General features: G+C 43.2%; 2 protein-coding genes across 5 annotated transcripts in view; both read right to left on the reverse strand.

Annotated features, from left to right (window-relative positions):
* SLC20A2 (solute carrier family 20 member 2) overlaps nt 1-12973 on the reverse strand; it is a 56794-nt gene extending 43821 nt beyond the window's left edge. Inside the window, exon 1 of the mRNA XM_056490615.1 lies at nt 12528-12973. The gene's annotated coding sequence lies outside the window, so the exon portion shown is untranslated. The remainder of the gene's footprint in view (nt 1-12527) is intronic.
* On the reverse strand, nt 1343-15703 carry SMIM19 (small integral membrane protein 19). Of its 4 annotated transcripts, none has more exons than XM_056490622.1 (3): nt 15511-15703; nt 15302-15426; nt 1343-2899 (listed from the first exon to the last, which is right to left on the reverse strand). In XM_056490622.1, exons 1-3 carry the CDS (start codon nt 15678-15680, stop codon nt 2847-2849), a joined length of 348 nt encoding a protein of 115 aa, XP_056346597.1. In that variant the 5' UTR covers nt 15681-15703; the 3' UTR covers nt 1343-2846. The 4 variants fall into 4 exon arrangements, with proteins under 4 accessions (XP_056346597.1, XP_056346594.1, XP_056346596.1 ...); XM_056490619.1 differs by lacking the exon at nt 1343-2899 and adding an exon at nt 13210-14122; XM_056490621.1 differs by lacking the exon at nt 1343-2899 and adding an exon at nt 14148-15162.
* Between the last annotated feature and the right edge of the window lie 258 nt (nt 15704-15961).

Genomic DNA, 15961 nt, shown 5'->3' on the forward strand with positions numbered 1-15961 from the left:
TGGGACTTCTCTAGGCTATGCACGTCCCAACCCAACAATGGGAGTGGCACAGCATTGACAAAGACCTCTCCACTGTGAGAAGAGCCACACTACTTTAAGGAAGGATGAAAATTCCAGAATTAGCTGAAAAAATCAAGCAGAAAAGGACAAAATAACCCCCAAAAATAAATAAAATTGAATCTATGGCATCACACATGACAATCACGCTGTGTCAAGAATCCTCTAAAATACAGAAGAACATATGCAGAGCACATTTCTTCCAAGACTTGGAAGAGATCAAGGATTTACCTCTGTCATACTGATAAGGAAAATTTACCCACTGTTATCCAAAAAACAAATGAGCAAGTAGATAATCATATAAATAAAGAACACTGACTACACAGGCAAAAAGAATATAAAGTACTTTCTTCCTTCATGGAAGGAATCAAGGAATCTATAATTAATTAAAAAATGGTTTCTAGTCACCAAGACCTTCAGAAGTCATACAATTTCCTTTTCCATCTCTTCTACACATAAATTAAAAAGGGGGAAATTAATTATGCCATTTCTTCAACTATCAATCAGATTCTCCACTTTGAGTTAAGCAGATATTTAATTCAATCAAATTAATAAAATTATGTGAGGAAAAGAGTTGCTCTGAAACAGTGGAATACATTACTTCCAAAATGGGCTTAATATTTCAATCAACATTGTCTTCAAGCTTTTAACCAGATATCTTTCACAATTCGATTTTTCCTTTAAAACTTCAGCAGACATGAAGACATCTTAATCACTTCATTTAATACTGATAACTAAATAGATTACAATAAATTTCAGCTATATTACAAGTTTATTTCTTTCAAATCTAAAGTATTATGGTTTTACAAGAAAAATAAACCTTTTCAGTTTTAAAAAATTTCTCAATTAAGCAAAAAGTACCTTCCATTCACTAAAGTAATCCAGAACCTGGACTATACTGTTCACTATTCCATCTGGGATATGCTGATGCACGAATCAAATATGAAATTTAGGGGTGCAGAAGACCATTCTCTATCTACTTTAAAACACTATTATCAATTACTGAAAAATCTATTTAAAATTTGTAAAAAATTACAAACTGATCCACTGACTACTCTAATCCTGGGATTCTATTTTGACTGAGATTCTCTAAGGTATATTCAGAAAACAGAGTAGTTGTACAAACTCGAATGCACAGTTCTCCATCAAGAAAGTCTTCCACAAGAACTTGCAGGAACCCAAGCTGAGTGTGCCTCATGGGCAAACACCATGAAAGGAGTAATGCTGGGAGAAACACTAGGTGAACACAGAGGCACAGGTAACACGAAGAAAACAAATGTGCAGATTTACTTGTTCCAGTCAACAACAGTAGCTAAAGTTTATTGATTTCAGTTTCAGCAGCTAAAAATCCATGAAAACATTCTTATACGATACAGAAAATACTATCCCATATTCAAATTTCTATCAGAGTGATAAAATAGGCTAGGATTTTCTCACAGTCATTGCAATTTACTTATCAATTAGTACAATAAAACCTATTTTAAAATGTAAATATTATAAAGTGCAAATATTTTTGTATCCCATGTAGCAGTTCAATTATATGGAAATATCTAAGTAAAGAGACTGAAAAAATATAACTGTTGGCTACAAAAATAGCTGGACACATTCTCAGCCACTGTCTCTCAACTGTTCCCTTTATATCCACTGTGGAAATATTTCCAACATACTAATCACATCTATTTGAAAGAAACTAAAATTACATGATTTCAAACTATTTTCATTAAAAAACCAGTCCTTTAACAACTGCTTTTACTCTTCCATCTAATTATATACTCTTAAAGGCCAAATAGTCCGTATACAAAAATAACCATAGCCTTTTATTAAGGATAAGACACCAGATAGGAGTTCATAAAAAAAATAAAGATGTTATTTGCCTGCCTCTACCAGCAATACTTTTCAATACAAGAAAATACATTTACTTTTAAAATTTTAAATACATGTATATCAAAGTCTTAATAACTTTGTATCAGAGACTTACTACAATAAAGTCTGTTCACAGCATCGTTAAGTTGTTGGACTGCATGGCTAGCATTTCTTTCAAGATACTTCACAGAACAGTCAAGATGTTCGTAAAACTCTCTCTCCAAAAAACTCTCTTCTAACTCAATACTAAGTAATCTGCACTTATAACCCCACAACCCTGGCAAGAAATCTTATCTAGAATATTTTTCTGACCAACAGTCAGATAGAAAAGATAAGTGATTAATATTTGATTCTGACATCTGTCTAAGGTCACCATGAGAACAATACATTATAAAGTTACTCAAATTAGAGGGTTAGCACTATATTTTTTTTACCTATGCCCCAATTGTCATACTTTCTTATGCAAAGGCTATTTATTAAATGTAAGCAAAACCTCTGACTTCCTATTTGTAATGGTCTGAGCTTTTCCATATTCAATGTATGTTTCACCAAAAAAGATCCCAAATTGATTTCAAGTACAAAGCAACAGCTATCTCATCCACAAATAAAAACTACAGCGATGTTCTGCTCTTCCTAAAACAAGCTTGAAGCCATGATTGTATTAAAGACACAGACGTGAGGGGATTTCTCAGCTTCCAAACAGACATGCAAACAAAGTGTTACAGTTCAGGGGTGCAGGTAAATGAATAAGCAAGAAAACTACGTGACATTTGTGCAGCGTCCTCTCAAATCCTGCAATCCCTTCTAGAAAGTCTGGGTCTACATCTCCCTCTTCTTTACTCATGTTCTTCTCGCATGGCTTGGTCTCAGAAACTTTTCATGCCTGTAACGGAAACTTGAGCCAACTTCTTAAATGTATGATTTCTTCATCTCCACTCATCATCCACTTCTGTTTCTGAGAAGCTCCTCATCATGACACCTGTATCTCAAGAAGCAAAACAGGAAACATCACAGGGATGAAGCAATGAAAGATGAATAATAATATGCCTCTGTGTCTTTAATAAAATCCCAACTTTCATTCAAGTTCCTTTTAGGAAATCAGAGTTCCTTTCACAAGTGCAAAGCTTACAAATCTAGTCTGGCAAAACATGGCGTGCCTTAGATGAGGTAACTAATGCAATCTCCCAATCTGCACCTCTGATCCTGACATGAGAAGCAGGAGAAATCCTGTACGAGCTAGCTGTACATACTGTGGAAAATATTACTGGGTGCCAAGCTTGCAGAACTGGTCTGTGGCAGCCAGCTCAACTAAAAGAAACTGCTGACCCATCTGCTGACTTACCCGCTACTGAAAACAATGCCAGTTATCTTTACCCAGGACTCAATTGTCCAAGTAGAGCTCTAGCCCACAAGTTAGATGAAAAACAAAGATGTAAGTAAGCCTCTCCTTTACTTCTCCCATTGCTCCCTAATCTCCACAACTTCCACAGCATACAGTTTGTGTTTTTATACACTTATCAGGTACAAGAGAATACAAAGCTTTCTCTGCAGTACAGCAGCTTAACTACCAGGTGACAAAGGCCTAAGGTATTTTCAACCTGCCACAAGATTTGGTGTTGGGGTGGAGGGCACTGGCCTATCTGTTTCTGCCATCCAAAACGGGATCAAGCAGGCCCAAAGCCAAGAGCAGAACTGTTTAAAAACAGCAAAGGGATGACTCATCTGCAAAATGGAGACACAGCTGTCTTGTGTCCAAAGATGAAGTTTAAAGCATCTGCCTGCCTCACTGTTTTGCCTGAAAGCTGAATGAGGGGGTACAGGAGAATTATTTCTGCAGCCTCCCCAGCCATGAAGCCTTCAGGGCAGATAAGCAGGCACCAAAACCATTCTGCCAGCCAGCTTTTAGTGAAATAGAAGCATGAATGCAATTTTATCTCTCCCTTTTTGGGTTAAGGCCACCTTTAAATAAACATTGGCATCAAAACCTCTTTGTACCAGAAGCAGAGCAGACCCTACATCTTATCAGCTACCACCTAAACTTCTCAGAATTCCACATCCCATCTAAAATCCTTCTTTATCCTGCAAAAACATTTGACAGCAGCATGCTCCATAGGCATGAATCAGAAAGACAGTGTAGTCCTTCCCCAGCTCCTCCCTGTGAAACAGGGCTCATTTTGGCTTTCTTACAGCAGAAATGAGGGACAGCTGTAAGGATAGAGTCCCAGTAGAGCACAAAGTTCTGGCTTGGCTCCTTGCTCATCACAGTCGGGAAGATAACTGAGCCTCAGACAGTCCAAGCAAGAAGGCCTCTGAGAGTGCTCTGGGTATTACAGAAAAACCTGCTTTTAAGCAACTGGACACAAATACATTTGCTGTGCTGGGATTACATGTCAAAGAAAAACACATATTCCCCCAATTCTGAACTCTTGATTAAGCCTTTACCCTCAAAAGTGCTTAGGAGGCAGCAAACAGTCCTGAAAACTCATGCCTCAGTGATCATGCTTGCTACTGAGACATGCTACTGCCTACCCAAGAAAGGTAACTATCACAGATTTTAAGAACTTAAAAGCTTTCAAAAGCACTTAAGTTGAGGAAGCCACAGATGTCCAGCTGTCAGGACATCCAGAATTATTTTATAATATATATTCCATCCAATTATTTTACACCACAGTGATTCTTAATCTTTTATCATGATGATCACTGTATACAAGAAACAGAAACCATAAGTTTACTGTTCCATAGTCACCATAACTTCACATTCTCTCCAAGCAGCAGAAATTAACTGAGGATCTGATGCTGGCTGCCACCTGAAACAACCAAGGAATTTTCAGTTTTCTTTTGAAGAGACAATTTACTGGCAGGCTGGTACTTCTAACTTTGATCTTCCTTCCTTCCAATACCAGCAGAAGCTCAGTAACATAAGTTCTGAAGCTTTGTAGCTCAGTAACAAAACACAGAAACTTCCCAGAATGTTAACTCAATTACAGTATTTTGGCAAGGAAGCCTTCCCCTTATACCTTGGGGAAAATCTTAAAAGATTAAACAGTGCATGTTTTAAAAGTACACACGCCTCAATTATTTGGTGTAACTCTTCATGCACCTAACTGCTTTGAGAGAAAAAAAAATCTACAGTGACTTGCTTGCAAGACTGAAAGTGCTCCTTGTTTCCCAAAGAAACAAGTTATATAATCACACTGAATCTCCCATGCACGAAAATGTAAACCATAAGGCGAATTTCAACCTAATCTCATGCAAAAGCACAGAGATTTCAGAGGTGCTCAATTCCTACAGCAGACTTGCAAAGTAAGCAACTAAGACAGTCCTCTGAGCAACAAGTTTGGTTCTCAAACATCAGGGAGACAACATGTTTTGATTAAATATACCCAAGAACTATCTACAAGGCACTGAGAAGCACGGAATTCCTATCTTCACTAGTTCAGCTGCTCACAGAACTACCTTTGAATCTATGGAGCAACACAGAGCCTTACGAGTCTACCACATCTTCCATCTCTATGTGGGCTGCTGCTGAATGTCAGCAGGCAATTCTCAGGGTTCATTAAAGGCACTTGGACAACAGCTATCCTGTTTCACCAATGAGAATCTGGAAAAGCAGACATACAGGTGCACAGCAGCACAGGTGCCCTCTACAAATTCTAATAAAAATACATTTCTCAAACCCTTTCAACAAGATAATACTCAGGTAGGGTAAGCTAAGCACCAGCATGACAAGTCAGATTACTGGTCCATTTGTTTGAGAATCCTGCCTCCTGTGATCAGGACCAGATGCTTCAGAAGGTGGAATAGCTCAGGTAGTGAACAATGATGTAATTCCCCCAAAACGGAAATTCCTTCCTGACCTCATCAATTAGCATGAAGGTTTATGTGCTTAATTTATTTTTAATCCTATTTACAGCAGCTCTGGATATTGTCATTTTATATATAAATGCCCAAGTCTGCTTGGAATCCGTCTAAACTTTTGCCCTTGGTAATATCGTGTGGTGTATTTATGCCTAATGTCATTTAAATATCCCTTTGTTCTTGCACTATGGGAACTAGCATAGCCACTAACCACCTCTGCTCCCCTTCCAAGAGCTCCATGCCTTGCACCATAAATTTGCATGCCACACTGGACATGCCATGGGACAGGACAGGAGCACAATCTGAGGATCTTCAAGGCAACAACTGAGCAATTTCTATCAGATATCTAGCAACATTTCTTTAAGCTACATTTGGGATCTGTAGGAAAGTTGGCAGTTCCACCAAGATTTCAGCAGGCCCTACCCTCTTCGAGATCTTGCAAGCTCACTTTTATGTTTTCCACTCCAGAGCTGCCACTTTTATAAGCAAGAGGTTTTGCTCTATGTTGTGCACTTTGAACCACTCCTTCAAGATTCTGATAAATTCACTTAGAACAGAACACAAGCATACTATGCTCAGCTTTTTAAGGGCTGTACAGGAACCTCTCAGCAAAGAACTGCCCTCTCATCACCATGCCTGAATAAAGAGCAACAGGGCCAACCACATGCAACACCCATCCCATCTTCCCATCTTTGTCTTGGCTGATGCTCTTGTGGGCTGCAGGTTCCCCTCTGCAATAACTTTAGCCTATGTTGCTACTTTTGTTCCTTATGGATGAGCTCATGGCACATTCACCATGATTATTATGCCAAGTACTTATTAAAGCTACAACGCTCTCTGCTGTTTCTGCTCATACAACGTGTGCAACATGCATCAAGGTATAAAGCCACACCTTCATTCAACAAAAGCTTGGTGGGCAAAAAAAATATACACATGCAAGCAGCAGACAAGAAAGGGAGACTCTTAAAGCACACTTGACGTTCTGGATCCTCTTGTCTCCCCGAAACACAGTCCTGCTTTCAGTCATTACTTGGGCTGCATCTTCCTCTCCAAGCCTTTGAAGCTAAAACTCTGGACTCCAGGCTACAGGTTCTCAGTCTGAAAGTCTTCAGGAAAGAAAGAGAGAAAGGCTGGTATCTCATGGGAAGATGGCCTCCCAAGGAGATGACAGAGTTTTTACAGCGTCTGTGAGAAATACCACACAGTCATCACTGTTTTACCACAAATGTTGTGATTACAGGCTTGGAACTGGTGAGTTATGGTAAGAGAACACTTCTTTGCCTCAACCAAAATAAAAATTACACCATTTCATCTCTCTTTGGAACAACCTTCAGGCAAGCAAGAGGGTGGGAGAAAAAGCCTGTTCCAGCTTATGGTCCAGAAACAAATGGAGATCTTTAATAATCAAAATAGCACTAACAGAACTGGTAACAGGCACCACTTTGATAACAGTTACCTCATTAAATAATCCAAACACATGCAACTCTTTTCTCTATTTGAGTATCACACACTGATTAGTCAAAAAAGTGACAGGTATCATAATGGCAGCAAAATGCTCCTTTTGCATATTTCTCAAGGACCCCTCCATGCTTTTTAATAGTTACAGTAGTCTTAGAAACTGTTTCAGAGCAAGGATCTTGACACTTTCTTTCCAAGAGACCATAAACGCTTTCCTGTTCTTTGGTCTCACGTGTCTAAAGAGAATATACTGAGCCGGGTACTTAAACAATGCTCTTAGGCAATGTTCAAGCAGTGGTCCAAGCCACAAGGTTCAGAGCACTGCCATACCAGCACCGACAGAACCTCTGATCAGCCAGCAAGTGGTTTGCCTTTGGCATTCCAGAATGTGCTGAGGTTGAAAGGGAAGACAATAATGATACAGAACAATTCTCCCATCAGCAGTGGCAAAAGTAAACTCAGTGCAATGCTTTCACCACTTTGGGGTCATTACTGGCTATGAAGCCAAAAAGTGATATTTTCTGTTTGTCACACACAGAAACAGACATTGGGTAAGGAGACTTTTAACTAAGTATTCAACTGAGGTATTTTTGGTAGATAGAATTCTCAATCTGTTGTGATAAAATTAGCTTTAAATAAATGTACAATACAAGCAGTACATACTTTGCCTAAGAAAAAACCCGCTGGCCACTTACAGATCATGTGAACTCAGTTATTTAGTTGAGCTAAAAACATCAATTATTCCAAGCCTTATCTGACTGTAGATTTGGATCTGTTTAACAACAGTACTGCCACATATCAAAACGCATGACAACCCACAGCTCTTTACTAAAGCAAGGAAAAGTTCCTGCAAACAGTGATTGCTGCCACTTAACAACATAGTCATGAAGAAAAGAGGCAAGAGTGAAAAACCTGCACCTCTGCAGGTTCTGACCTTTCCCTGAAAAGAAAAAGCAACTCTTCCTCTTCTGTCAGTCCACCCTTCCTTCCATATTACAGCAGAAAGAAACTGCCACTCCCTGATGTCCACCAGCCAAAGCTATGGAATATGATAATCTTACTTTTTTTTCTCCCTGCAAGGTTTCCATCAACCAGAAAAAGTTCTGCTCTGTTCTTTCAACCAGTGTCACAAAACCTGGCTCTGTACTGCTTATCACCATGATCCAAGCAACAGCAAAATAGTCATTCAAACATATCTAGAGCTCGGTGCTGGGTAAAGTTCACAGCAGCTGTTGGAGTCCCAGAGAGACATCTGAGAGAAGCGCCATAAATAACGACATCACATGGAGTCTCCCATTGCACAACCCACATACATCTTTCCTGCTCAGGAATTTACACCTTGCACCCTACCCTGTCAGTCAAGAGCATATTACAAACCATGTTTCCAAGATGATCCACAGGATATTTTGGAAAGTAATACAGCCCTCCTGCTGGCTGATTCTTTTCAAAATACCTGTTCTACTCCATTACAAAAATGACAAATGCTGCTATTAGTTTATCAAAACTATGGTCTTTCTCAGGAGCAAGCTGCAGATCCTCGTGTGTGTTTTATACATCAAGGATGTCCAAAATCAGTTCCAGCCAAGTCTGACAGACTGAAACTGAAGTGGACTACTCCTTCTCAGACTCAGGATCTAAGTTCTTCTTCAGACATGCAGATGTAAAGTATTTTCTCAGAGTACAGTTTCAGTAAATCCCAAATCTGAAAAGCCCCTTTTCAAGATTAATTCATTTTACTGCTAGATTAAAATTAAACCAAATTCTCTTAAAGTACCTCATTTCTAGGCATCTGCAAGGAGAGAATCACTTTTCAAAGCAGTGCCTAGATATAATTGAGAAACAAGATATACAGCTGTTTTATAAAAATGAGGGCTTTTTTCCTGGAGTTTTGCCACAAATTGCCTTTGAGGGCTTGGTTCAGAAATTCCAAAGTTAGTTTATTGTTTTTCATATTGAGAACTAATTCCTTTTAGCAATTCTGTTAATCTTGGAGTTTGAAGTTATTTTTATTAAAGTAACGCCCAGCGTTCAGATATTCCATAAAAAGATCAGGAATTATTTTTATTAAAGTAACACCCAAAGCTTAGACATTCTTTGCAAAAATAAGGCAAAGCACCTTCATTCAAAAAGGTTCTTAGTCTTTTCAATGCAAACAAAGATTTCAGAGATAGCTGAGCACTGTGAAGTTTTATCAGCCATTTTTTATCAGATATTTCGGGAAAAAGTAATCAAGGCAGGATTTTTCTGCCTAAGAAAATCATGAGCCTTTTGCTCCTAACAGTACGTGTGTCTTTCTTTTTTCCTCTCTTCTTGCCTTCTGTTACAGTAGAAGTAGCACCAATTTCCACTCCCCGATGTCAGATTCCTCATGAGACATTTGTGCTGGCTCTGGGCTGTTCTGCCAGCAGTCAGTACCTCTGGTCATCCTCCATATCTCTCCCTCAGCCAGCAGGGAGTCCCCTCAACCCAGGCAATGCCAGTTCCTGGTGGAGCTTGTTAGACTACAAACAGCTGGATCACAGCCCTTAACTCTTATGCCACAACTGATGTGGGGCTGTAAAGTGAAGGATCTTACCTCCATTCTTGAGGGCCTGAGGCACTGAAACCTTCTGCTCTTCAGCGGCAGCTCCATGGAGTGCTGCCTTTTGTTTGAGTGACTTCATTAATAAACAACACCCAGGTTCCTCACCATGACTAAAACACAGTTTAAGTGTTTGCAGGGGAAAGGGAATGCCTTTTGATCACTACTTCTGATCTGGAGCATAAGCAACCATGACTGAGAACTCCACTTTGTCAGCAAGCCACCTCCAACTGCTGTTGCTCTTTAGGCATAACAGGCCAAAGACATCATGGATTTAATAACACGTTTTCTAACAACGTGCAGCTTCCCTATTGAAGAAGGCACGCAACGACAATTTTCAATCTCTTTAATGCAGAAATTAGGGCTGGGGCAAAATCTTCTCAATTCCTCTGAAAGAGATGTTAAATTGCAACATCCCCACCTTTCTCCCTGCAGCGTGTATAATTTCAGCTTGCTCAATAGCAGCGGCACTCCTGAGTTCAGGAGGACTTTAAAAGGAGCGATTAAGCTCACGGAAGTAAGCTAACATGAATAAACTGCCCAGGCAACAGGGAAACATTCCAGAGCCCTGTGCTGTCACCAGGCTTTTGGCCAATGCTGTTTAATCATATATGCAAAACATAAATTACAGAAAGATTCATCACTGGTTAGAATATTCTCAATTAATAATTTTGCATTGCACTGAAGAAGCTTCCCTGCAAACTGTCCTCACACAAAAGCACTGGGATGTTCTTCCCATTTTCAGAGCTTCTACCAGCATCATGTACCTAGTGGTACACCAAAGGCTTCCTCTGTGGGTCTTTTCAATGGATCAGGCAAATTTGGAAGGGAAGTTTGAGAGCAAGTTTAGGACCACTCGAGCATCACTCTGCTGAAATTCCTAAATCCTGTGACTGGCTATAAGGCATCATGGGAGCTGCAGGACAGATTCTCATCTGGGCTCAGCCTGCACATACCAGTTCATGCTCTCCAGGCATGTAACACTGGACTGAAACTCTAAATGCTCATGGCACAGGGAGGATATTTTCACTACAAGGCCCTCAGAGTTTACAACGTCTTCTTTAAACACAGACATAGTCATAGCTTAAATATTTAAGACCCTCTTAAGCCTTGTCACAGAATTTATACAGCTCTGTCCAAAAACCTTTGATCTTCTGTGCAGTGCTGAGCAAAAAACCTAGCCAGCCACATTTTGGGTTACCAGGAGAGAGATGACTTTTCCACCACTTCACAGAAAATTATAGTTTTCACATAAGATTATAGAGTCATGGTTGTAATGCCATCTGAAGACTGCATTTACAAAGATCTGACATTCAGCAGTTCACATGGAGGTAACAGAATGGTCAGATTCTCAAAAACTTTGGAGTTATAATTGAGAGCAACTTGTTAATGATTTTCTGCTGTATCTTCCAGATGTAAAGTTTTAACTGCTTAGAAAGCCTTCTCTCACATGCTTCATGTGATCAGACACCACTAAATCTACACATCATAATAGATTTTTAAACAGTATTGGGTAAGCTAGAAATAGTTCCCCCTGTACAGCATTCTCAAAAATAAATGTAACTGAAGATAACTTTGGCCCAATTTTTGTTAGGTCATAAACTTTCCCCATGTGAGACATCCAAAATTCTTCATGAAAAATGTTCCATAAGAGTTTGAGGATCTGCTCCATGCCTGCCTATAAGCCTGACTACTAAAAATGGATGCAAAAAAACCCCACAAAAAACTACTGTCTCTCAACCCTAGCTGCCTTTGCTTTTAGAATCATGAATCAACAGATAAAAGTCAGTGCAGACATTTGAAGTAAAATTTCAAAAACTGACTACAACTTCTGTCCCAATATATACTTGTACTGTAAACCTCAAAACATAAACTCCCATGCAGAACAGGTATAGTTTCACTGGGACAGAACTTGCATAGCTGCACTTGCCAGGAAAACAAACCACGACCTGCCCTTCACTCATGGCTCAAGCAGCATACTTTGAACAACCCAGCACATGCAAGAAGCACGGATCCTGGAAAAGTTTTGCTTTTGGTATTTCTCCTTACAAGCCTTTTGTTCTGGACAAGTAAGTTTGAGATGCTCGTGCCACTGCCCCAGATCCATGAATACAAACGAAGCCACACGCTGCTCCAGATTTCTAAGCCCTTCACGATGCCTTCAGCTGAGCTGAGAGGCAAATCGTGGCATTATGATCTGCAGCCCGAAAGACGGCCGTGCTGGGTAAGCGGCAAGGCGCGGTTCGTTCTGCCATGCTGCTCCACTGAAGCGAGCGGAGCCGCGCCGGGCGGCTGCGGCGGGCAGCGGCGCCGGCGGAGATGCGCCATTGGAAAGGCTCCGCTCCCTGCCTGCCCGCCCGGGTGGGCAGGGCCGGTGGGAAGGAGGGAGGGCTCAGCTATCCGGACAGCCACGAGCCCCCGTACCGGGACATCGCTGCGGCGCCCGCGGCGCGAACCCGGCCACGGGACACGCGGGAAGCGCTCCCGCGGAGGACGGAGCGGAGAGCCCGCCCGGCCCGACAGCGGCACGCTGCCCTCCCGCGGGAATGGAGCCGGACCCGGACACCCCTTCCCCGCCCCCGACCGTGCTTTCTCCTCGGGCGACCCCTTCCCGCCTCGCCACGGCGCCCGGCGAGGCGCCCCCTCCCCTCCCCTTGGCGCGGACGGGGTGCGGGGGGCGGCGGGGCTCGGGCGGCGCGGCCCCACTCACCGCCCGGCGGGCGCCTCCGGCCTCCGAGCAGCAGCGGCGGCGGCAGCGGCGGCAGCGGCGGCAGCAGCGGGAGCCGGCGCGTCCCGGAGACGGAAGCGCGGGAGGAAGTGAGGTCGCGCCAAGGGGAAACGGAGCCGTTTCCGGGGGATGGAGGGAAATGCGGTCCGCGGGTTTTCCCCGCGCCCGGGGAGCTCTGCCGGTCCGTGCCTCGTAATCCCCGCCGAGGGACGGGGACGCGTTGTGGAGCGGGGTCGTCACACGGGCAGAGTAACGCGGGAAGGACACGGCACCGGCACCCCGGGGCTCCGCGCCCTCCCCGCTTCCCGTGGCGGCCAGCCCTCAGCCCCGCCGAGCGACCCGCTGTTTTCCGTGGTTACAAGCGAAGAAGGTGTCACAGGGGGCCACCCTTCACTCAAAGGAGCCTTCTCGTGGGCAAACCCACTGAGCCTTCTGCCACTGTCGGCCCAGTGTCTGTCCATACAGACACTGAAGCACAGACCAAGTTTCTTAGTATCCAAATGTAACCGTGAGTGGTGCTCACCACTCTCCAAGACTTAATATATTTCGGCACAAAACAGGCAAAAACCTCTAGATACGTAGTCCCAGCACTGTGCTGTTTGTTCATCACTGGGCCAACTCAAGTTGTGTAACCTTAGGAATTACAGCATGATACATCTTCAAATAGTTTTCATGATTAGATGCTTTTATTAAAAAGTAATTTCTGCAGAATCCTTTCAATTAACTGATTTTGAGATTTGCCTAGAAAGAAAAAGTAACTGCAGTGTGAAGTCTCTTCTGGATAATCTGTGACGTGCTTATACAGATTTTTACAGATAGACACATTCTTTACAGCAATTTGACTTTAAATTATGCTAACCACCTTTGCTATTAACATTAGAGTAGTGGCTTTAAGTGTCTTCTAGACTTGTAGTTCACTGGGTACTTCTCAAAAGTTTCTCCAGGAAAGGTTCACAGTATTGTATACACAACTCCCAAATAAACAGAGAGCAGAACTTTTCTGCACTACCAGTGACACTGGGCTCTCAAAGCTGTACACCTTCACCAGGCAGTATGGCCACAGTGCCTTCATTTACACTTACTGACTGTATTCAACAAATTCAACAATTCATGATCAAGGAACACAAGGGTTTCCAGGCAGATAGGTACTGCCTTGCTTTCTCTCGGGTGCTGTTGCCAGAGAAGGTAGGAGCTGATTTCCAAGGTGCTAGCAGAGAGAAATAATTTCAGACATTGGTAAGACTGCACTTCCCTACCCTCAGGTTCCTCTGAGCAGGTCTGCCTGTACTGGGTGCTTTCATGCTGAATGTTCCAGTGGGCACTCACTTTACCTCACGAGGGCTCAGAGAAAAGCTACTAAGAACAAAGTTTTAGGGACAGTCCCCTGCCTTTCCCTCTAGCCTTCAGCTATGTATCAATTAAAAAGCATTGAAAATAGCTCCACATTGACTCTTTAAAATCAGCACTGGATATATGTCCTAAGTTCCTACAGAACTGTAGGCTTCATTCCACTGAGAGCTGTACGCTTTCAGTCTGTTTTGGTGGCTGCTGCTGCTGCTGCTGTTCATACTTCCTTGCTGAAAAAAAAAAACACCAATCAACACCGATTATACAATTTATTTTATATTATTACTATTACTATTATTATATTATTTATTACATACATGCATATATATATGTACACATATATATTTTTATATATTCACATAACTATGACAACAACCAAGAAAATTACTTAATATCAGAGAATCGAATTTCAGCCACATAAGAGGAAGTTTCAGTCACCATGTGGAACTTCACCTTTAGCGTATGGCCTTATAAATGTTGAACAGTGGAGTCATAGCAAACGTCAGTAAATTAATGGCAGAGAACTATGATTCCATTCAGGTCCTTTTATTAAAATAAAAATCAATAAAATTAAAGGCTATGGCTTCATAAGTTCTATTACAGATGACCTAAACGACTCAACAGTCACAAGGCTGATGTGCGCATTTCTCATCTCCTCCACAATATACAAGCCACAAGCTAACAATTACAGTGACTTCAAAATTAACCTGGTTAGCAAGGCATAGCGAGATCAAAGAGTTGTGTGCAGTGGTACAAACACCATCAGCAAATGTCAGCAGGCATTCCACTATATGAAGAACATCAAACTTTGTTCCTACAGAATGCAACGGCCTGCTGAAAGAATCTTTACATCAAGTCTTTGCATTTAAAAGGTGGTTTGAGATCACTAAGGGGTTATTTTGCCGTATTTCCTCTAAGCATGCACGTAGGGCAGATTTGATGCGAGGTCATGTGTTTCTCTGAATTGGACCACTGGAATATCAGGAGCATCAGGCTCTTTCCTGCCTCCATCCTGACCATGAGCATTAAGATGGGAGCAGCAACACTTGATACAGTAAAATTCTCATTTATTTTCAATTTATGTGGTTGTCTTACTCATGATTCCACAGTCCTCTCAACTTTTACAAATCTGTCCACGTTTTGACAACGTCCAGGCCTTCCCAGATGTTTCAAAGTGTAACATGGGATTCGTTTTGACATTTGCTTCAGGATAACTGCACAGCCGCTCCCTCGCTTCGTACTTCCTCACGCACCAGTCCTGCGGCCCTGGCTGCTGCAGAGCCCCTGCTCACACGGTGCCACAGGGCCGGGGCGTTCCCACTGCACAGGGCTCGAAGGCCCCTTCAGGAACCCTTTAGGCCCCCAGAAGCCCGCAGGCCCGGGGGAGCCCCCTCTTCCCTCTGACTTACCGATGGAGTACATCTCCAGCTGCTGCCGCAGCCGGATCTTCTTCACGCTGTCGTAGAAGTTGGGCTCGGGTGGCGTCTCGGCGGCCGGGGGCAGGGTGAAGATGCGCATGATCCTCCTCTTGTTCCTGCGAGGAGGGCGCACGGCGGTGAGAGGTGTCGCCCCTCTACGCGGGGATCCCGCGGGAGCCCCCGCCCGGGCCTCCTCTCACCGCCGCGCGTAGACGAGCAGGGCGAGGCTGGCCAGCACCACCAGCAGGTACACGTTGGTGGCCTCGTTCCACGCCTCGTGCACCGAGTAGTCGATGGCGCCGCCGTCGCCCAGCGCCGCCGAGGCGCCGCCGCCGCCCGCCCCGCCGGCCCCCGCAGCCGCCGCCGCCATGGGGAGCGCGGCCGGGAGGGGCGGCCCCGTGGCCCCGGAAGTGACGTGTGGCCGGTGCCGGCGCCATGGTGGGGGGGCCCTAGGGGCGCCGAGAGTCGTGATCCGGGCTGGCAATAAACTGTGCCAGGGGACATTAATGCCGCGGATTGCTAAAATACAGTATATACAGTACAAAATTTTGGTAGTCGGCGGACCGGATTTGTGTGACAGCGCCCAGTACCTGGGCTTGTGCAACTCTGAAATAAATCATAGAATCACAGTATCAGTGCGGTTGGAAAAGA

Source organism: Oenanthe melanoleuca, chromosome 4 (assembly GCF_029582105.1).
Source record: "Oenanthe melanoleuca isolate GR-GAL-2019-014 chromosome 4, OMel1.0, whole genome shotgun sequence".
Taxonomy (NCBI): domain Eukaryota; kingdom Metazoa; phylum Chordata; class Aves; order Passeriformes; family Muscicapidae; genus Oenanthe; species Oenanthe melanoleuca.